The sequence below is a fragment of the Schistocerca nitens genome, chromosome 2 (genome assembly GCF_023898315.1).
Source record: "Schistocerca nitens isolate TAMUIC-IGC-003100 chromosome 2, iqSchNite1.1, whole genome shotgun sequence".
In the NCBI taxonomy this organism is placed as follows: domain Eukaryota; kingdom Metazoa; phylum Arthropoda; class Insecta; order Orthoptera; family Acrididae; genus Schistocerca; species Schistocerca nitens.
In genome coordinates this window covers 211,818,184-211,841,711 of record NC_064615.1, presented here as the reverse complement: position 1 = coordinate 211,841,711, position 23,528 = coordinate 211,818,184, and the positions used below count along the sequence as shown (strand labels likewise).

Sequence of the window (23,528 nt, the reverse complement as noted above, 5' to 3'; positions counted from 1 at the left end):
CTGTGGCAAAGCAATGTACCTAGTTGTAACATAATAGATCATTAGCTTTCGTGACGCTAGAGATATAATTCAGCTTTCTGATTTCGAAAACGATATACTACCTGTAGGGAATGCAAAAGGAGGACGGCGTAGGTTATCTTCAATCAGAAAAATTCCGAACAATTAGTAATAAAATTATGTTTATTAAATACGAAGAAATACTCAGTTTAAATGATACTTCTTATGAAATGTCCAGCGCAATCAGACAATTGAAATTATTACAATCAGATAATTGAAATTATTACACATTCTCTGAAATATTTAAAGTCCTGTCACTGCGTTTCTGATTAATGTCTCCGTAGTCCACAGCTGGCCTACGATACCTACGGTGCCTAAGTCTTGGACACGATGGACGAACCCTACAGCTTGTAGACTCGGCGGTAACTGGAGACTGTACACGACTCGGGACACTGAAGAGAACTGTCCGCCGTAGCTCAGTGCATCGATCAATCTCTGTCTACACACGTGATGCCCATGGGCTGGCAGCTGCGGCCCCTGGCGAACCTCGGTATAGTTCGTTCTGCCAACCCGTACTGCTGCACTACGAGTGTTTCTAGCGCGGCTTATTCTCTGGAGTCGCGAGTATCGTCACCACACTATCGGGTTATTTTACTTGTTTATGGAAAATATCTTGCATTTGTAGAAATTTAAAGAGAAGTTCCATTCAGTACATCAACTGTTAATATCGTGCGTGACCGTTTTCGTGAATGTGCTTTATACGTTACCTCAAATGCTGCAAAGTAGCAACTACAGATCATTCGTTACAGTTGAATTGTACTATATGTAGCTTTATGCTATTTTACCATCCGATACAGATTTCATTAGATGACAAGGCTTTCAGTCTGAGCCATTATACATAAATTTGTCGTGCTCTGTTTATATATACAAGAGCCAAATTTTTGTGAGGAGGGTATACAGCATATGACACCAAGCTTGCCTGGTTGTTTTTTTAAGGATACATTGAACAAATTTAGTGAAATATCTATGCTAGCACATTCACCACATTTTAACTGCTTGTGTGTTTATTTTTCATTTCAGCGAAACTTGCTGTCGCTAAGACTTTTATGTCATAAAACAAGAAATCTGAGAAATAAAATGTTACTAAAGTACATAATACAACTGGTAACGGAACCTAACATCTTTGGTTCAGATACAAAATGAAAATGACTTCTTGCTTCAAACGATGCGGCCAGCTGACTCAGTGCTACTGGAATGCGGCTGAAAAATGTTTGCTGTCCATGTGTACGTCTCAGCTTCAGTTCATTGATATTTTTGATAGTAAACTAAAGCTGAGATGCAGACTTAGAAAGCATTTTTCGGCCGCTTTCTGTAAGCAGTGAGATGGCTGTACAAATTGTTTGTAGCACGAACCACAATAGCAGCAGGAGTAGTGAATAACGCCCCAGTCTTCAAGCCTCTACGACAGTAGAGTCTCATAGTTAACCAAAGCGATGCGTTCATTTGGCACAACCTCTCAGACAAGAGTGTACGACAGTCCGATGGCAATTCCAACTCCATTTGTCACGGCCGAAACCACGGAGTAGGTGGAGAGAGTCCTCGCCGTGTACCACGGGTAGATGCCGGTCTTCTTGAAGACGATGTTGACCGTGTACTTGTAGCCCCTGTAGGCGTTGAAGTACTGACCGACTGGGGGCGCGCCGTTGAGCGTAGCGTTCCTGAGCGGGATGTCCAGTTCCTGGCCGAAGCTGGCGGTGCCGTTGAAGGAGCCAGACGCCAACAAGTAAGTCTGCGACCCGGAACCGCTCGCGAGTACCGTCTCGTACACGTAAATGTCAACCTCCTCTTTGTACGATCCACTCGTCCATGGACCTGTTAAAAGAACCAACAAAGAAGCTGTGATCCGGAAATGCTGTGTATCTGGATCAGTTTCAAACAATTTTATTTAATTGTATGTGATTAAAAGATCCTCATCTCTAACTGAAAAAACACACAGGGTTAGAGAAGGGTGGCTTTTAACATCTGCACTAATCAGTCAAAACATTATGACCATTGCCCACCATGAGGTTGGATGCCGCCTAGTGACGTTGCGGACACGTAATGCGCAATGAAAATTATGTAAGCGCCGGAGAGGCGGATGGGGGATCACCCTAGCGAAGAAATGGGCTGCATATAAGAAAACGCACTAAGATAAGCGACTTTGTCAAGGGACAGATTATTATTACGCAAATCCTTTGAACGAGTATCTCCGGCGCAGCTGGTCGAATGTTGACGTGAGCTTCTACGGAAAGATCCGTACCTAAAGACTGGAAAATTGCTCAAGTCACACCAACACCCAAAAAGGGAAAGAGGAGTAATCCGCTGCATTACAGGCCCTTATCACTAACGTCGATTTGTAATACGGTTTTGGAACACATACTGTGTTCGATCATTAGGAAGTACCTCGAAGAAAACAATTTATTAACACATAGTCAGCACGGGTTCAGAAAATATCGTTCTTGTGAAACTCAACAAGCTCATTATTCTCGTGAAGCAATGAGTGCTATCGACAGGGGAAGTCAAGTTGATTCCATATTTTTAGATTTCCAAAAGGCTTTCGACACGGTTCCTCACAAGCGTCTTCTAATCAAACTGCGTGCCTATGGACTATCGCATTTGTACGACTGGATTCGTGAGTAAAACAGAAGTAATATACGACGTTTCCCAAGGAAGTGTTATAGGCCCTCTATTGTTCCTGATACATATTAACGACATAGGAGACAATCTGATTAGCCCTCTTAGATTGTTTGCAGATCTGCAGATGATGCTGTCATTTAGTGTCTTGTAAAGTCATCAGATGCCCAAAACGAATTAGATAAGACATCTGCATTGTGCGAAAAGTGGAAATTGATCATCAATAAAGAAAAATGTGAAGTTATTCATATGAGTACTAAAAGAAATCCTATAAATTTCGATTGCGTGGTAGCTCACACAAATCTTATGGCTGCAGATTCAACTAAATACTTAGGGATTACAATTACAAATAATCGAAATTGGAACGATCACATAGATAGTGTTGTGGGTAGAGAAAACCAAAGATTGTCAGAACACTTAGAAGGTGCAACAGGTCTACTAAAGAGACTCCTTACGCCACGCTTGTCCCCACTATTCTGGAGTACTGCTGTGCGGTGTGGGATCCGCATTAGGTGGGACTGACGGATGACATCTAAAAAGTTCAAAGAAGTGCAGCTCGTTTTGTATTATCATGAAATAGGCGAGATAGTGCCACAGACATGATAAATGAATTGGAGTGGCAATCATTAAACCAAAGGCGTTTTTCATTGCGACGAGATCTTCTCACGAAATTTCTACCACCAGTTTTCTCCTCCGATTGCGAAGACATTCTGTTGGCACCCACCTACATATGGAGGAATGATTATCACGATAAAATAAGAGAAATCAGGGCTCGGACAGCAAAATTTAAGTGCTCGTTTTTCCCAAGCGCGGTTCGAGAGTGGAACGGTAGAGAGACAGCTTGAAAGTGGTTTATTGAACCCTCTGCCAGGCACTTTCTTGTGAATAACAGAGTAATCACGTAGATGTAGATGTAGAAAAATAGTGAGACTGCTACTAGGCGCTAAATGGTTGGAAGTCCACGACTCTTCACAGAACATGGGCTTCGGAGGCTTGTCTGCTCTGTAAAGTAAGATAGGTGGTGATCTGTGGCACCTCTGCCGAAAGAGCACAATACTGGTGCACGCACAAGTGTTTCAGAGCACACTGTTCATTGTAGATTGTGTTGATTGCGCAGAAGACCACCCCTACGTGTTGACATGTTGACCCAACGACATCGTCAGTTACGATTGCAGTGGGCACGGAACCATCGGATTCGACCGTCGATCACTGGAATCGTGTCAGCTCTTCGGGTGAATCATATCTTGGCTACACTAGGTCGATGGTCATCTCCACAGACGTCGTCATCTAGGTAAACGGCGGCTCTGAATGTGCAGTGTGTCACGGACGCAGGTTGGTGGGAGCCGTACTACGCTACGGGAGACTTCTCCTGCACTTGCATGGGACTTGTGGTAGTAATCGAAGACACGCTGCCAGCTGCGAACCATCTTTATGCTTGATGTCTTTCCCGACAGGTGATACGATCTTCCAGCAGTATAACCGTCCGCGTCTCAGAGCTACAACCGTTCTGTAGTTGTTTGAGGGGCATTATAGTGAACTCATGTTTGTGTCTCGGCGACCAAATTCGCCTGATGTAAATCTTGTGAAGCCCATCTGGATCGCTATCGGGCGCCAACGCCGCGTACGCAGGTCAGCGGCCCGTTATTTACGCTGATTACATGACCTGTGCGTAGACATCTAACGCCACATACTTCAGTAAGCCTGTCAACAAACTGTAGTATCCATGATACGCAGAATCAGTGATGAATTTCGTCCCAAAAACGGGCAAACAAGCTATTAAACAGGTCGTCACAATGTATTGACTCATCAGTGTATATTGATGGTGAAATTTTGATTTTATGTCACGCAGCATGTCCATGAGTGCCCTTACAACATACAGTCTATTTGTTTGAAAGATGTCTGATCTCACAAGCCAAATTGTTGCGACGACTCCTCTACAATAGTAGTTTTCTGCAGTATACAGTGTGTTACAAAAAGGTACGGCCAAACTTTCAGGAAACATTCCTCACACACAAATAAAAAAAAGATGTTATGTGGACATGTGTCCGGAAACGCTTAAGATCAATGTTAGAGCTCATTTTAGTTTGTTCTTCCACCTATGCTCAATGGAGCACGTTATCATGATTTCATACGGGGTACTCTACCTGTGCTGCTAGAACATGTGCCTTTACAAGTACGACACAACATGTGGTTCATGCACGATGAAGCTCCTGCACATTTCAGTCGAAGTGTTCGTACGCTTCTCAACAACAGATTCGGTGACCGATGGATTGGTAGAGGCGGTCCAATTCCATGGCCTCCACGCTCTCCTGACCTCAACCCTCTTGACTTTCATTTATGGGGGCATTTGAAAGCTCTTGTCTACGCAACCCCGGTACCAAATGTAGAGACTCTTAGTGCTCGTATTGTGGACGGCTGTGATACAATACGCCATTCTCCAGGGCTGCATCAGCGCATCAGGGATTCCATGCGACGGAGGGTGGATGCATGTATGCTCGCTAACGGAGGACATTTTGAACATTTCCTGTAACAAAGTGTTTGAAGTCACGCTGGTACGTTCTGTTGCTGTGTGTTTCCATTCCATGATCAATGTGATTTGAAGAGAAGTAATAAAATGAGCTCTAACATGGAAAGTAATCGTTTCCGGACACATGTCCACATAACATATTTTCTTTCTTTGTGTGTGAGGAATGTTTCCTGAAAGTTTGGCCGTACCTTTTTGTAACACCCTGTATATGGCTATGTCGACACAAATATGTGATGTTCCTCATTGACAAAATCAGTTTATCAATTACCTTGTCATGTAGCAAGTCTGTGCAGTAAAACAAAATGAATGAAGGTAGATACCGATGTCAACACGAAGAGAGAGAGAGAGAGAAAGAGAGACAGACAGGCCGGCAGGCACAGAGACAGACTGTGAAAATTGTAGCTCAGTCTACGAGGTCGTGCTAAAAATTAATGGATCCACTTTTTTATGTGAAACCCCTTAAAGCTTTTTAAATAAAACAAATAATATTAACATTCTACATCTTGATTCTTCATGACTACATAGGGCCTATTTGTTTCACCATGGCAACGAACATATTTCTTCCATTGAGAGACCAGTTTGTTAATACCGTCATTGTAGAATGTTTGACTTTGTTGACGGAGCTACAACCTCACCTCTGTTTGCACTGATTCATCACTAGCAAAGTGAAGTCCTCGAAGGTGTTCTTTAAATTTTGGAAACAAATGAAAATCGAATGGGCCCAAGTGAGAACTGTATGTAGGATAATCGACGACAATGACCCCATGGTGTCATATGGCTGCAGATGTCGCACCGGTCGTGTGTGGTATGGCATTGTCATGCTGAAGGAGAGGGTGCTCCATGTCTGGATGGAATCTTTCGAATTCGAAACTGGATTATAGCACACTGTTTCTCACGCACCGAGATATTTCTTTTAGTTACATTGCAGACTGCGATGTTGCACGCTGTAGTACGGAGCCCTCTAGCGGCAGACGGCTGCTAATAAGTAGACATGAAGAATAATAAATAATGTCGTCTGGCACGACGGCCTGTTGCAAGTCTCTAAATTGGACTCCACTCAGGAGACTTGCTTGCAGTTACAGAATATCAATAAATTTTGTTTCATTTAAAAAGTTTTAATAATGTTCAAATAAAAAGTTCGGATGCGTTACTTTTTAGCATGCTCTCGTAATGGGGAATTTATTTATTTTATCTAGTATATGGCTTTAGATACGTGTGGAAAAATCTGGTAGAAGCCGACCTCTGGGAAGATCAGTTTGGATTCCGTAGAAATACTGGAACACGTGAGGCAATACTGACCCTGGCGCGCAAATTATTCTCGGGATTGATTTTTTTTTTTTTTTTGTGGTTTTAGGGCGCACAGCTACAGTGGTCATTAGCGCCCAGTTCTCAGGACTGAGACCTGGCTGAACCCTGAGATAGGAAGTTTTGAAATATTTAGTGAGGGTTGGAACGTGTATCGGAAAGACAGATTAGACACCGTAGGAGGTGGTGTCTTCATTGCAGTTGACAAAAATAATTATTAATTGTAAATTAAAAATAATTATTAATTAAGTTAATTGTGGAGTGTTATTACCGGCACCAGGTTCCACCGTGACAGTTCTAGAATCATTCAAAAGGAGTCTACATTCAGTATCGCAGAAGTACCCGGCTTCAACCTACCTAGTATAGATTGGGATGTCTATGCATTCAGTACAGATGGTACAGACAAGCCGTCGTGTGAATTACTTTTGAACACATTATCCGAAAACTGTCTTGAGCAGCTAAATCGACAGCCAACGAGTAATGGAAATATTTTAGATCTGGTAGCCACGAACAGACCAGACCTCATCGACAGTGTCAGTGTTGAGACAGGGATTAGTGATCATGATGTTGTCATTACGACTATGGTTACGAAAGTTAAGAAGTCGGTCAAGAAGGCTAGGAGAGTATTCATACTAGAAAGAGCAGATAAGCAGTTGTTAGCATCCCACTTAGTAAACGAATCGACTTCATTTACTTCCGGTACGATGGACACATTGTAAATCACGCATTGGACAAGTATGTGCCGAAAAAGTGGGTTACGGACGGAAAAGACCCACCGTGGTTTAACAGCGCAATTCGGAGAATGCTCAGGAAACAAAGGCAGTTGCACTCGCGGTACAAGGAAGATCGGGAGAATGAGGACAGGCAAAAGTTAGTAGAGATTCTTGCTGCTGTAAAAAGAGGGATGCGCGAAGCATTCAACTACTACCACAGTCATACCTTAGCAAAAGGTCTTGCTGAAAACCCAAGGAAATTCTGGTCTTACGTAAAATCGGTAACCGGGTCGAAGACTTGCATCCAGTCACTCACTGATCAGTCGGCCTGGCAACGGAAGACAGCAAAACGAAAGCTGAAATTTTAAATTAAGCATTTGAGAAATCTTTCACGCAGGAGGATCGTACAAACATACCGCCGTTTGAGTCTCGTACAGATTCCCGTATGGAGGACATAGTGACAGACATCCCTGGGGTTCTGAAGCAGCTGAATGGGTTGAAAATAAATAAATCGCCAGGTCTTGATGGGATTCCAATTCGGTTTTACAGAGAGTACTCTACTGCATTGGCTCCTTACTTAGCTTGCATTTATCGCGAATCTCTTGCCCAACGTAAAGTTCCGAGCGACTGGAAAGAAGCGCAGGTGACGCCTGTATATGAGAAGGTTAGAAGGACGGATCCCCAAAATTACAGACCAATATCCTTAACATCAGTTTGTTGCAGGATTCTCGAACATATTCTCAGTTCGAATATAATGAATTTCCTTGAGACAGAGAAGTAGCTGTCCATGCATCAGCACGGCTTTAGAAAGCATCGCTCCTGCGAAACGCAACTCGCCCTTTTTTCACATGATATCTTGCGAACCATGGATGTAGGGTATCAGACGGGTGCCATATTCCTTGACTTTCGGAAAGCGTTTGACTCGGTGCCCCACTGCAGACTCCTAGCCGGCCGCGGTGGCCGTGCGGTTCTAGGCGCTGCAGTCCGGAACCGCGGGACCGCTACGGTCGCAGGTTCCAATCCTGCCTCGGGCATGGATGTGTGTGTTGTCCTTAGGTTAGTTAGGTTTAAGTAGTTCTAAGTTCTAGGGGACTGATGACCTAAGATATTAAGTCCCATAGTGCTCAGAGCCATTTGAACCATTTTTTTTTTTTGCAGACTCCTAACTAAGGTACGAGCATATGGGATTGGTTCCCTAGTATGTGAGTGGCTCGAAGACTTCTTAAGTAATAGAACCCAGTACGTTGTCCTCGATGGTGAGTGTTCATCGGAGGTGAGGGTATCATCTGGAGTGCCCCAGGGAAGTGTGGTAGGTCCGCTGTTGATTTCTATCTACATAAATGATCTTTTGGATAGGGTGGATAGCAATGTGCGGCTGTTTGCTGATGATGCTGTGGTGTATTGGAAGGTGTCGTCGTTGAGTGTCGGTAGGAGGATACAAGATGACTTGGACAGGATTTGTGATTGGTGTAAAGAATACCAGCTAACTCTAAATATAGATAAATGTAAATTAATGCAGATGAATAGGAAAAAGAATCCTGTAATGTTTGAATACTCCAGTAGTAGTGTAGCGCTTGACACACGCATGTAGATTAAGTATTTGGGCGTAACACTGCAGACGGATATGGGACATGCACGTTATGGCAGTTGTGGGGAAGGCGGATAGTCGTCTTCGGTTCGTTGGTAGAATTTTGGGAAGATGTGGTTCATCTGTGAAGGAGACCGCTTATAAAACACTAATAAGACCCATTCTTGAGCACTGCTCGAGCGTTTGGGATCCCTATCAGGTCGGATTGAGGGAGGACATAGAAGCAATTCAGAGGCGGGCTGCTAGATTTGTTACTGGTGGATTTGATCATCACGTGAGTGTTACGGAAATTCTTCAGGAACTCGGGTGGGAGTCTCTGGAGGAAAGGAGGCGATCTTTTCGTGAATTGATACTGAGGAAATTTAGAGAACCAGCATTAGAGGCTGACTGCAGTACAATTTTAATGCCGCCAACTTACATTCCACGGAAAGACCACAAAGATAACAGAGATTAGGACTCGTACAGAGGCATACAGGCAATCATTTTTCTCACGTTCTGTTTGGGAGTGGAACAGGGAGAGAAGATGCTAGTTGCGGTACGAGGTACCCTCAGCCATGCACCGTACGGTGGATTGCGGAGTATGTATGTAGATGTAGATGTAGATGTAGATCTTAGAAGCTAGATTAGGAAAAGGCAAACCTACGTTTCTAGCATTTGTAGACTTAAAGAAAGCTTTTGACAATGTTGACTCTAATACTCTCTTTCAAATTCTGAAGGTGGCAGGGATAAAATACAGGGAGCGAAAGGCTATTTACAATTTGTACAGAAATCAGATGGCAGTTATAAGAGTCGAGGGACATGAAAGGGAAGCAGTGGTTGGGAAGGGAGTGAGACAGAGTTGTAGCTTCTCCCCGATGTTATTCAATCTGTATATTGAGCAAGCAGTAAAGGAAACAAAAGAAAAATTCGGAGTAGGTATTAAAATCAATGGAGAAGAAATAAAAACTTCGCAGATGGCATCGTAATTCTGTCAGAGACAGCAAATGACTTGGAAGAGCAGTTGAACGCAATGGACAGTGTCTTGAAAGGAGGATATAAGATGAACATCAGCAAAAGCAAAACGAGGATAATGGAATGTAGTAGAGTTAACTCTGGTGATGCTGAGGGAATTAGATTGGGAAATGAGACACTTAAGTGGTAAAGGAGTTTTGCTATTTGGGGAGAAAAATAACTGATGATGGTCGAAGTAGAGAGGATATAAAATGTAGACTGGCAATGGCAAGGAAAGCGTTTCTGAAGAAGAGAAATATGTTAACATCGAGTATGGATTTAGGTGTCAGGAAGTCGTTTCTGAAAGTATTTGTATGGGGTGTAGCCATGTATGGAAGTGAAACATGGACGATAAATAGTTTGGACAAGAAGATTATAGAATCTTTCGAAATGTGGTGCTGCAGAAGAATGTTGAAGATTAGATGGGTAGATCACATAACTAATGAGGAGATATTGAATAGAACTGGGGAGGAGTTTGTGACACTACTTGACTAGAAGAAGGGATCGGTTGGTAGGACATGTTCTGAGGCATCAAGGGATCACCAATTTAGGATTGGAGGGCAGCGTGGAGGGTAAAAATGGTAGAGGGAGACCAAGAGATGAATACACTAAGCAGATTCAGAAGGATGTAGGCTGCAGTACGAACTGGGAGATGAAGCAGCTTGCACTGGATAGAGTAGCATGGGGAGCTCCATCAAACTAGTCTCAGGACTGAAGACCACAACAACAACAACATGGCTAACAGAATTATACTTTTTAATTACATACAATTCGATTGATACAAAAAAGATAAAATGATATGAAACAATACAAGAAGATGCATGTATATATAGATATCTATGTATAAGTAATAATGAAAGCTGGAGAAGCGGCAATAGCTAAAAGAAGTCCAGATATCCATTTCCCATCATAGTTGGATATTCAAAGACTCCAATCTTTTAATTGCTGCAGGTGTGGCGTCCACGAGATCTTCCCAAGTGCACATGAATTTTCTTCTTCGGCAGCCGTGCAAAATGTGCTCCTGTGTCTGTTACGACGTTCCGCAGTCGCTTTACTCATCATCGGTAATTCCCTATTTGTGCAGCATTGCTTTGGTCACGGCGAGGCCAGTTCTGATACGGTTGAGAGAGCTCCATGTTTTTCTTGGTTAGTTCGCTCCCTGGTGTTGGATGGCCTTATCTATTTTATCCAACTTCTTATGCGTATGGAAAGACGTCTATGATTTTTCCACTCATCTTTCAGATTATAGCTTTTTGCGGCGAGTTAGCCATTGTTTACCCAGCTTTATTCTGTAGATTTTAGTCGGAGCGTGGTGAACTGTTTAGCGTTTCATGAAATGGTAAGTCTCTGGGGCTTTTGAGTTTTATCAGTTCATTTGTTACTGCCTGTTGTCGTCGGAGACTTGAAGGGGCAGTATTGGCGATTATTGACAGCCAGATTATTGGTGTGAATTTAAGAGTTCCTCTCCCGATCCTCATGGTGTCATTAAATGGATACCTATTTTGTTGGCATGGCAACTTCTACTCCGAACAGAAGATCAGTATTTGATGGCAGGATACACAAGCGCTTGTGCTGCAATTCTTAAGGTGTTTGCATTAGATTCCAAATAGGAGCTAGCACCAACCAGTTTTATTAATAAATGGTTCAAATGGCTCTGAGCACTATGGGACTCAACTGCTGAGGTCATTAGTCCCCTAGAACTTAGAACTAGTTAAACCTAACTAACCTAAGGACATCACAAACATCCATGCCCGAGGCAGGATTCGAACCTGCGACCGTAGCGGTCTTGCGGTTCCAGACTGCAGCGCCTTTAACCGCACGGCCACTTCGGCCGGCTTTTATTAATATTTTATTCTTGATTTTAGTGCATATTCTATTAGTTCTATGTGTTTCCTAAATGCCAGGGATCTATCGAGAGTCACATCAAAATATTTAAGAAGTCGACTACGTCGTAATTTTTTTTTTTGTTTGTTTCGGAACGTTAATTCAATTCTCTGTTTGCCATTCTCCTGGTAAGGTTTTAAAGAGCTGACTTCTTTTTTAGTAGGGTCCCGGCAAAGTATCCACTTTCAGTATTAAGGGCCTGTCTTTCCTAGAGCGTGAGTAAGTTTTTGTTCACCTTCTTCTACCGTACTATTTTGAGTCGCTGTCGCTAGATCGTCGACGAACCGAAAACTATGGAATAAGTGGCGACTATGTCGCTGGTGTACAAGGTACAAGGTAAACAAAAGCGAGGATAGAACCGATCCCTGTGGGATACCGTTCTTTGTGGTGTAGAATTTACCCGCAGTTTTTTTAGGGATATGCAACAGAGCGATCGCATAGGGTCAGTCATAGAAAAAGCAGGTGGCAGACATAGGTTCATTGGTAGACTACTAGGGAAATGCAATCGGTCTACAAAAGAGTTTGTTAGGAGCACACAAGTGCGACCCATGCTGCACTATTACTCAAGTGTGTGGGATCCGTGCCAAATAGGACTAACATGAGATATTGTATGTGTATAAAGAACAGATGTACAAATGACCACTGTTTTTGAGCCATGGGAGAGAATCATGGAGACGCTAAAAATCTAAACTGCCAAGCACTTGAAGATAAACATAAACTGTCCTTCGAAAGCTTACTTGCAAACTTTTAAGAACCAACTTGAAGTGATGAATTTAGAAATATACTCCAATCCCGTATGTTTCGCTCCCTTAGGGATAAGAGATTAATTACAAGGTGTGCAGAGGTGTTTAAGCAATCATTCGTCCCAGGCTCTACATGTGACAGGCAAAGATTGTGGGACTGACCAGGGATCGATGCCCGTACCTTTGGAGCTCTAGCCTGGCACTTAATCAATTTGCCACGGATTCCGTAACGACTGAATACTTTTCAGACACTTCGAAGCCAGTAACCCTGTGCCTACCTGAGCTCCAGAAGTTGAAGATCTGCGACGGGATGATGATGGACGTTAGGTTGACTACGGAGGCAAAGTACCACGTCTCGTTGTGAGGTCCTGACGTCGAGCTGTAGAGCAGGTCGAAGTCCTTGGGGCTGCGCACCACCTCCTCATAGCGCGGATACGGCGCCACTGTAATAGCAAGAGCATACTTGTCACCTCATCCGTTGAGAAGGTCAAAGGTAGACCCTGGAAACATAACTTTAAAAATTCCAGAAGGTATGTAAAGTGTGTACTGCTTCTGCAATCAATCATAACATTACTCTATCGTCCTTCATGATCCCCATAAAAATCTCAAACATCTGTCGGTGTCCATGCAAAGTGCTTTGAAATTGATTTAATTCGTTGTTTTGAATTCGCGTCCGACTTGTCTGTTGGTGCCAGCGCTGATCACGCATTCCTGGCACGGGCGAGGGTACATATGACTGGTAAGAGTGTCGAATACAGCGCCACGCCTTGGTTAGGAGTGGCGTTGGCTGAAATGGGTGTCGAGTCGCAGGTGAGTGAAGCAAGCGACATCAGCTTGGAGCCAGCACTGGAGGCCATGGACAACAGCAGACAAGACTTCTCATACACTGAGGTGACAAAAGTCTTGGGATACCTTCTAATATCGTGTCGGACCCTATTTCGCCGCCGACCGCTGTGGCCGAGCGGATCTAGTCGCTTCAGTCCGGAACCGCACTGCTGCTACGGTCGCAGGTTCGAATCCTGCCTCGGGCATGGATGCGTATGATGTCCTTAGGTTAGTTAGGTTTAAGTAGTTCTAAGTTCTAGGGGACTGATGACCTCAGATGTTAAGTCCCATAGTGCTCAGAGCCATTTGAACCATTTGAACCTCTTCCGCTGGGCGTACTGCAGCACCTCGGCGTGGCATGGACTCAACAAGCGGCTGCAAGTCCCTTGCAGAAATATTGAGCCACGCTGCTTCTAGAGCCGTCCATAATTGCGCAAGTGTTGCTGATGCAGGATTTTCTGCACGAACTGACCTCTCGATTGTGTCCCACAAATGTTTGATGGAATTCATGTCTGCGATTTGAGTGGCCAAATCATTCTCTCGAACTATCCTGAATGTTTTTCAAACCAATCGCGAACAGTTGTGGCCTGGTGACATGGCGCATTATTATCCGTAAAAATTCCATCGTTGTTTGGGAATAGGAAGTCCTTGAATGGCTGCAGACGGTCTATGAGCGGTTCGGTTGGACCAGAGGTCCCAGTCCATTCCATGTAAATACAGTCCACACCATTATGGAGCCACCGCCACTTTCAAAAATGGTTCAAATGGCTCTGAGCACTATGGGACTTAACATCTGTGGTCATCAGTCCCCTAGAACTTAGAACTACTTAAACCTAACTGACCTAAGGACATCACACACATCCATGCCCGAGGCAGGATTCTAACCTGCGACCGTTGCAGTCGCGCGGTTCCGGACTGCGCGCCTAGAACCGCTAGACCACCGCGGCCGGCCCTCCACCTTCCACAGTGCCTTGTTGACAACCTGGGTTCATGGCTTCGTGGGGTCTGCGCCGCACTCTAATCCTACCGTCAGCTCTTACGACCGGCACGCCTTCCCTCTCGGGAAGCAGCGCGTTAGACGGCGCTGCCAACAGGACGGGCTAAGTGGACATGACTGCACACTGCTCACAGTAAAATCTTGCAAGATAACTTCTTTCTGATTTGATGGGGATGCACTTAAAAAGAATATCCCGTTGTAGAAGGGACACATTTGACAAAGGCAGTCCATTTTCCTAAGCTCACTGGCGTTAAAGAAAGTGTGATGTTTAAAGAATTCACTGTGGCCTTGCAAGAATTGAAAGGATAGTTTTATAAATGTTTTGAGGATATTGTCAGTCTTACATCTCTTTTCGAACTGTTTTCGAGATCATTTGCCATTTAAAGTTGAAGGCACCCCTATACATGTATGGACGTAACTAATTGACAAGAAAGATAATTCCACTTTCAGCGTCAATTTTTTTTAAACCGTCCAGAACGTCTAATTTCGTTCCTCAGGTAGATTTCCCAAGTTTCCATAATGAGGTGCCAAAAGCGATATAATATTCCGATCCACACAATTCACAATTATGTTATAGATCTTTCTCGGTTATGAAACTAAATAAGTCAGTTATGAAAATGTTAAACATGGCTGCGAAACAGTAACTATGTACATGCGAAGACGTTGAAAAATCAGCTAACAAGTTGCCCCTTGATCTAGGTTTCAATATTTGTAAAAATATCTTCCTCAGAAGTTCAAATGGTTCAAATGGCTCTGAGCACTATGGGGCTCAACAACTGTGGTCATAAGTCCCCTAGAACTTAGAACTACTTAAACCTAACTAACCTAAGGACAACACACACATCCATGCCCGAGGCTGGATTCGAACCTGCGACCGTAGCAGTCGCGCGGTTCCTGACTGAGCGCCTAGAACCGCTAGACCACCGCGGCGGCTTCCTCAGAAGTAGTGAGTCTTGTTACATCACATGATGGTGTATTCGAGTAGATGAAGCCGAGCCGCTCTTTTCATATATAAAATTGACAAAAGAAGCTTGTTTTTTTTTTCAATTTTATATATAAATCTCTCACCCTGCGCGAAGTCCCTAGCGACTGGAAAACAGCGCAGGTGACACCCCTATATACGAAGGACAAAGGAACGGACCCGCAAAATCACAGGCTAGTGCCCTTAACTTGAGATTATTGCAGAATTCCTGATGATGTTCTAAGTTTGAATACAACAAATTTCCTTGCCACGGGAAAGCTTCTGTCCACAAATCAACCCTGATTTAGAAAGCATCGCTCGTGCGAAACTCACCCTACCTTTTTCTCATTTGATATTCTGCGAACTATGGATGAAGGGCAACAGGCAGATCCCATATTGCTAGATATCCGAGAAGTGTTTTTCATAGTGCCCCAATGCAGACTGTTAACGAAGGTAAGAGCATATGGAATAAGTTCACAGATATGTGAGTGGCTCGAAGACTTCTTAAGTAATAGAAACCAGTACTTTGTCCTCGATTGCGAGTGTTCATCAGAGACGAGGGTATCGTCGTCAGTGTCCCATGGAAGTGTGCTACGACCCCTGTTGTTCTCTATATTCACAAATTATCAGACGGACGGGGTGAACAGCGATCTGTTTACAGATGACGCTGTACAGTATACGAAATTGTTGTCATTGAGTGACTGTAGGAGGATGCAGCATAGATGGGTAGTATATTTGGGGTGATGAATAGCTCTTTCACTAAATGTTGAAAAAATGTTGGTTAAAGCAGACGAGGAGGAAAAACAATCCGGTAATGTTCGACTACAGGAGGGGTTATAAGAATTTTTTTTTCCTTCTTAATTTGTAGCGATTCTCAGTTTCTTGCCTTAACTGTGTAGGCAACTTCCCAAAGATATTTGATGCAGATTACAGATTCCCCACTCTGAACATTAGGCAACGGTTCATTCCAGTTTTCCAAGTGGAAGCTGGAACGTTAGCGTTGAACAGACCGGATTAAATGTTGTGCTAGGGTCTCGAATTAAGTTCAAGTTCCACTGGATGATCACAAATTTCATTTCTTGGTACTGATATCCAGGTCTATTAATTTACTGTGTTCTCTAATTACGTTGATTAGTTGTTATTGATCGTCTGTATCATCAACAATTACGACAACACAGTCATTATAGTGGATATTGTTGATCCACTTTCTGTTCATTTATAAGCCCGATAGCCCTCAGCCCTGTGTTGCCACTTACCTGATCTGTCTTGAGTTGAAGAGAGCTTATACGAAGTTACCCACGCAGTTTCGTTCCAGTATGCGTTTTCAACACATCGCATATTATTATGACCTACAAAACCGAGCGGCTACATTATTTTATGATACTATGTGCGATCAAAAGCTTATTTATTATCTATAGCAGTTCTGGATAAGATTTTCGTAGCAGCTAATGCCTTTCTGGTACCCAGAATCTGTCTAAACCTAAATTGTGCACCTTTTATCTCTTTGTAATGTTTCTTCTGTTATCTTTGGTGTATTTTTTTAATTTATAACTCCTAATATAAGATTATGGTCTACGTATTTGAAAAAACAAAATTGTTCGAGGTAGCAACCTGTCTTATAAATGATGTTAAATATCTCATACCTGGATATAAGACCTCTTCCGTCTAAAAGTTTCACATCAGAAAGTATTATCACAAGTCAAAATCAATTTAAATATGAGAAAATTACTTTACCGCTGACCAGTATTAAATTCTAAACCAGCCTGATTCTTTTCACGTACAGCATTAGAACTGTTTGTATCTGTATTCCGTATGCCACCACATGGTGCATGGCGGAGGGTGTCTTGTACCACCACTGGTCATTTCCTTTCCCGTTACCAATGCAGCAAGAAAAAAACGACTCTATGCCTACGTGCGAGCCCTGTTTTCTCTGATCTTATCGTCGTGGTCCTTCCGCGATTGTACGTTGATGCTAGTGGCATCATTCTGTAATCAGTCTCAAATGCCGTTTCTCTGCATTTTCTCAGCAGTGTTTCGCGAAAAGAATGTCTTCTTCCCTTCAGGAATTCTCATTTGAGTTCACGAAGCATTTCCACAATACTTGCGTGTTGCTCGAACCTACCGGTAACAAATCTAGCAGCCCGCCTCTGAACTAATTCGATGTGTTTCCTTAGACCGACCTGGTGGAGATCCCAAACACTCGAGCAGCACCCAATAACGAGTCGCACTAGTGTTTTATACGTGGTCTCCTTTGCACATGAGTTACACTTTCCTAGAATTCTCCAAGAAACTGAAGTCCTCAATTCTCCTTCCCTATTACCTTTCTTACATCCATGTTCCGTTCCCTATCGCTTTCCAATGCTACGACTATATATTTCATTGACGTGGCTGTGTCAAGCAGCGCACTACTAATTTTTTTTTCGAACATTATACACTACTGGTCATCAAAATTGCTACACCAAGAAGAAATGCAGATGATAAACAGGTATTCATTGGACAAATATATCATACTAGAACTGACATGTGATTACATTTTCACGCAATTTGGGTGCATAGATCCTGTGAAATCAGTACCCAGAACAACCACCTCTGGCCGTAATAACGGCATTGATACTCCTGGGCATTCAGTTAAACAGAGCTTGGATGGCGTGTACAGGTACAGCTGCCCATGCAGCTTCAATACGATACCACAGTTCATCAAGAGTAGTAACTGGCGTATTGTGATGAGCCAGTTGCTCGGCCACCATTGACCGGACCTTTTCAGTTGATGAGAGATCTGGAGAATGTGCTGGCCAGGGCAGCTGTCGAACATTTTCTGTATCCAGAAAGCTCCGTACAGGACCTGCAACATGCAGTCGTGCATTATCCTGCTGAAATGTAGGGTTCGCAGGGATCGAAGGAAGGGTAGAGCTACGGGTCGTAGCACATCTGAAATGTAACGTCCACTGTTCAAAGTGCCGTCAGTGCGAACAAGAGGTGACCGAGACGTGTAACCAATGGCACCCTATACCATCACGCCAGGTGATACGCCAGTAGGCGATAACGAAGACACGCTTCCAATGTGCATTCACTGTGATGTCGCCAAACACGGATGCGACCATCATGATGCTGTAAATAGAACCTGGATTCATCCGAACAAATGACGTTTTGCCTTTCGTGCACCCAGGTTCGTCGTTGAGTACACCAGCTCAGGCGCTCCTGTCTGTGATGCAGCGTCAAGGGTAACCGCAGGCATGGTCTCCGAGCTGATAGTCCATGCTGCTGCAAACGTCGTCGAACTGTTCGTACAGATGGTTGTTGTCTTGCAAACGTCCCCATCTGTTGACTCAGGGATCGAGACGTGGCTGCACGATCCGTTACAGCCATGTGGATAAAATGGCTGTCATCTCGACTGCTAGTGATACGAGGTCGTTGGGATCCAGCACGGCGTTCCGTATTACCCTCCTGAACCCACCGATTCTGTATTCTGCTAACAGTCATTGGATCTCGACCAACGCGAGCAGGAATTTCGCGATACGATAAAACGCAATTGCGACCTTTATCAAAGTCGCATTTCTCCTCCTTACACGAGGCTTCACAAAAACGTTTCACCAGGCAATGCCGGTCAACTGCAGTTTGTGTATGAGAAATCGGTTGGAAACTTTCCTCATGTCAGCACGTTGTAGGTGTCGCCACCAGCGCCAACCTTGTGTGAATGCTCTGAAAAGCTAATCATTTGCATATCAAAGTATCTTCTTCCTGTCGGTTAAATTTCGTGTCTGTAGCACGTCATCTTCGTGGTGCAGTAATTTTAATGGCCAGTAGTGTAGGTTTGTTTTTCCTACTCATGTGCACTAAGTTACATTTTTGTAACTGCCATTCATCACCCCAACTAAAAAATTGGTCTAAGTCATCTCGTATCCTCCTACAGCCACTCAACAACGACACCTTGCCTTATACCATAGGGTCATCAGCAAACAAACAGAGATCGCTGCTCACTCTATCCCTCACACCGCTGACGTACGTAGAGAAGAGGAGCGGCCGTGACACACCTCCCTGGGGCAATCCTGACGATACCCTTGTCTCTGATTAGTAATCGCCGTCGAGGTCAACAAACTCGATTCTATTACTTAAGAAGTGTTTCACCCACTTACATATCTGGGAACCAATTCTGTATCCGTGAATCTTCGTTAACAGTCTGCACTGTAGTACCGTGTTACACATTTTCGGAAAATTAGGAATATGGAACCTGCCTATTTTCCTTCATCCATGGTTCTCAGGATATTATGTGAGAAAAGGGCAAGCTGAAATTCTTACAAGTGCTGCTTTTATAAATCTGTTTTGATTTGTGGACAGAATCTTTTCCGTTCCAAGGAAACTGGATATTTAGGCATTCTCTTCCCACCTATCCTCCAGTCGCACTACTGCGGAGTTTAGAAGTATTCTACACATGACGTTAAAGGTCGGCAAGCGTTGGACAGCCGACTGTATCGGACAAGAGATACTTCTAATAACACTAGTGACAACATCTGTCGCACCACTACAATGTGAGATATGGGGGAACAAGGTCACTCACACGATTTTGAATCAATACAACACAACTTTTCGAAGCGTCAATTTATATTTTCCTGTCTAGTTTTTTGGTGAACGAACTTAACTTGGGCGTGTTGAGTTTTGTTTGCAAGCAAGTAACATCACATTTTTTGTGCATCTTTAATATTGTATTGTTGATTATAGTGCAAACTGTGACAATGTATAACCCAAGTAATAACAATGAGAATGATAAGCTATCAGAGCGGTACGTTTAGGTTGTATCGGAAAAAGCAATTTCGGATTGTATCGGAAAACACAAAAACTTAAATTTTCAAGTTCTTTTTATCAGGCGAACTTTGAGATGTCGGGACAAAAGTGCCGTGATAATAATACGAAAGAAGACAAAGAAAGGGACTTCCTGAAATGATTTTCCTGGAGCGAGTGAGAAATATTGAGTTCCAAGATTACATTAGGAGAAAGACTTAAAGCTATATGTCAAAACAGAGAGCATAAAATCTGTTTTAAGAAATAATAAGTTTTCTGTGGTGACGTTGAGTATGTATGAACAGTTAACATTGTTGTACTATTGTGGTAAAAATTTAAATAGGCAGCTTGTGTGTTTGGGTAAGGATGAGTTCTTAAATCCAGTGTGCGCACAGGCCGAGTAAATGAAAATAAAGCATCGGTTCAATAAAAGAAAAATGAAATCTGTAAAGAGTATTACTAGGCCTATGATTTTATGAAAAGATGAAGACATAATGGCGAGGACAGCTGAATCCACGAGTTTGCAACAAGCAGTTACAGGTTCCAGCAACGAACAAATCGATAGATTCCTTGACAAACCAAGCGAGTTGATGGACAAGCTCAAGTTTATAAACATTTGGGATCAAGTTAAAACTTTTCGCAGTAAAAATTTCTTTATACACACTACAATTTCATATCTGATGCAGTCCTCCAAAAATGAAAACGACCAAACTGCGAATGGTGTAAAAATAGTTAAAAATAAAGGAAAGTGTATTCTTATTACACAGAATCACATCAATGAGACATTCGAGAACATTCTCGAATCTTCTGGAAGATTCTAAGCATTGTGGAACATTCTCAAACATTCTAGAACGTTCTAGAATGAACGTTCTGGCCAGCAGGTCACTTCGGCACACAATTCCCAGCCGTTTCAGTGACTTGCCATAAGAATTCCAATAGTGTGATATCCTCTTTTGACACCCACAATCTTCGTACAGCAGTTCAGAACTGAAACCGTCACCACGGATGGGGCACTGACGGCTATTGTACGATATCGTTAACAGCGACACGCAGGACAAGCAACACTTACATTTATGATATACGCTATCTGATTAAAACTATCTTGATATCCTTATGACCACTAGATGTCACGAAAGGTGGACTCACCAGTTTTAAGACAGGCATGGAGTATTTTGTTGTCAATGGAGAAGGAATAACACCAGAACTGGTCGGTGAGAAGGGCTGATTGACATCGAACGTGGCTTAGTCGCCTGTTGTCTTCTGAGAAAGTTACGTCCGCAGCTCGTGGTCTCGCGGTCGCGTTCTCTTCCCGAGCACGGGGTCAGGGATTTTCACCTGCCTCGACATGACTGGGTGTATGTGTTGTCCTCACCATTTTACCATAATTCATGAAAGTGGCAAGATTGGATTGAGCAAAGGTTCGGAATTTGTACGGGCGCTGATAACCGCGCACTTGAGCACCCCACAAACCAATCATCATCATCGTCATCTGAGAAAGTTACACGGGACTGGAAGAATTCCCAGGTCATAGCAATGTATGCAAAAGGGTAGAAAATCGGATGCACATAATTACCGGACAATTTCACTGATATCGATTTGTTGTAGAATCATGGAACATATTTTGTGTTCAGACATAATGACCTTTCTAGACTCTGAGAAGTTCATCTAAAGAAACCAGCACGGTTTTAGGAAACAGCGTTCATGCGAGACACAGCTGGCCTTCTTTGTGCATGACATACAACTGGCTCTAGATACCGGCTCCCAGATTGATGCCATATTTCTCGACATTCGAAAGGCGTTCTACTCAGTTCCGCACTGTCGCTTGCTGCAGAAAGTGGGCGCTTACGGTCTATCCGATGACATATGCGGTTGGATAGAAAGTTTTCTAACAGACAGAGAGCAGTATGTCGTCCAGAATGGGGTGACTTCAACAGAAACAAGCGTAACTTCAGGTGTTCCCCAGGGCAGCATAATAAGTCCGCTACTTTTTACGATTTACATAAACGATCTGGTTGATGGTATTGACAGCGGCTTTAGACTGTTTGCCGATGATGCTGTAGTCTACAGGAAGATCGCATCACACGAAAGTTGTGAACAAATCAATGAGGATTTGCAGAAAATAAATGCGTGGTGTAATGACTGACAGTTATCTCTCGATATTACGTAGTAAGTGTAACCTACTGCGTATAACAAGGCGAAAATCCCCATTAATGTACGAGTACAAAATAAACGCCCAGTCTCTGGAAGCGGTAACATCCGTCAAGTATCTGGGTGTGACTATTCGAAATGATCACAGATGAAATGATCAGATTACGTAAGTAACGGGCAAGGCGAACTCTAGATTGCGGTTTATTGGTAGAATCCTGAAGCGATGCAGTCCTTCAACAAAGCAAATTACTTACAATACGTTAGTTCGTCCAGTCTTAGAGTATTGTTCGTGTGTATGGGACCCTTACCAGCTGGGTCTGATTCAAGACATTGAGAAGGTCCAAAGAAGAGCGGCAAGATTCGTGCATTTAGCCACTTCGGCGATTGGCGCGTCGGTGGGGACGAGTTGATGATGATGAAGACAAAACAACATCCAGTTCCTGAGCGGAGAAAATCTCCGACCCAGCTAGGAATCGAACTCGGGCCCCTATGCATGGCATTCCGTCGCGCTGACCACTTTTTGTTCCTGATCTCATTTTGTTCGTTATTGTTCGTTGTATTTGTTCTGGGTGGACGTCCCATGACACCTGTTCAAGTTCATCGTTGATCCGTTCACCTTTTTTTTTTCTTTTTTTTTTTTTTTTTTTTTTTTTTTACTACAGGAGGCATCTAACACTGAACGAACTCGCTGAGCTACCGTGCCGGCGCCGGTCAGCTATCGAAGCGGAGATCAGACAGTGCATATTGACTAAGTAAGGTATCAAAGTATTGCTTCATGTGAAGAGTTTCAATACAGCCTTCAAAAATATTACGTTTTGGAAAAACTTACACATCCGATAGTATCAGACATACTTGTCACATAAAACAGCATTGTAGTTCCATTGCTAACTTTGTGTCTCTCTTACCGAATCCTGCAGCAACCAGCACAAGTGCGAAAACCAGGCTCTTCATCATTGTGGCTGGAAACAAATACTTGACAGATGCCGTTCTGCGGTCTCCTTTATACGGCGCTACTATTTCCTTCTGCAGCAGAACAAGATTATCTCTAAGGCCTTACCGACGAACTAGGTCGTAAATGTTGCGTACTACCTTCGTCACACTATCGGATTACATTGTGACATACGGCATTAGTGTTCCTAAAACAAGGTGGAAACTGCAGCCGGGTGCTCGCACTACACTGCGAGATAAGTGACGTAAACATGTTTTTGGACTCGCTGTGCAAACTCCGTGAGAAGAACAATGCCACTCTAATGCTGGAAGAATCACTAGGTACAGCCTCTTCGTTTCCGAGAACAAATTGTAGCGAGAACCATTAAGGTCGTGACATTTTCTAAAATTAGATACTATCTGCGCAAGTTTTCTTTGACGCATTCGAAGACGGACAGTGAAGGATAGTCATGC

General features: G+C 43.3%; 1 protein-coding gene across 1 annotated transcript; it reads right to left on the bottom strand.

Annotated features, from left to right (window-relative positions):
• Positions 1–359: 359 nt before the first annotated feature.
• LOC126234329 (uncharacterized) lies at positions 360–23,153 on the bottom strand. Its single transcript, XM_049943014.1, has 3 exons — positions 23,033–23,153; positions 12,699–12,863; positions 360–1,869 (listed from the first exon to the last, which is right to left on the bottom strand). The coding sequence occupies exons 1-3, from the start codon at positions 23,079–23,081 to the stop codon at positions 1,514–1,516; spliced, it is 570 nt and encodes a 189-aa protein (XP_049798971.1). The 5' UTR covers positions 23,082–23,153; the 3' UTR covers positions 360–1,513.
• Positions 23,154–23,528: the final 375 nt, after the last annotated feature.

Coding starts and splice junctions, on each gene's coding strand:
- LOC126234329 (XM_049943014.1), bottom strand. CDS start 23,081: ATGATGAAGAGCCTGGTTTTCGCACTTGTGCTGGTTGCTGCAGGATTC. Junction 12,864..23,032: donor GCTGGTTGCTGCAGGATTCG/GTAAGAGAGACA, acceptor TTGCTATTACAG/TGGCGCCGTATCCGCGCTAT. Junction 1,870..12,698: donor CTTCAACTTCTGGAGCTCAG/GTAGGCACAGGG, acceptor TTCTTTTAACAG/GTCCATGGACGAGTGGATCG.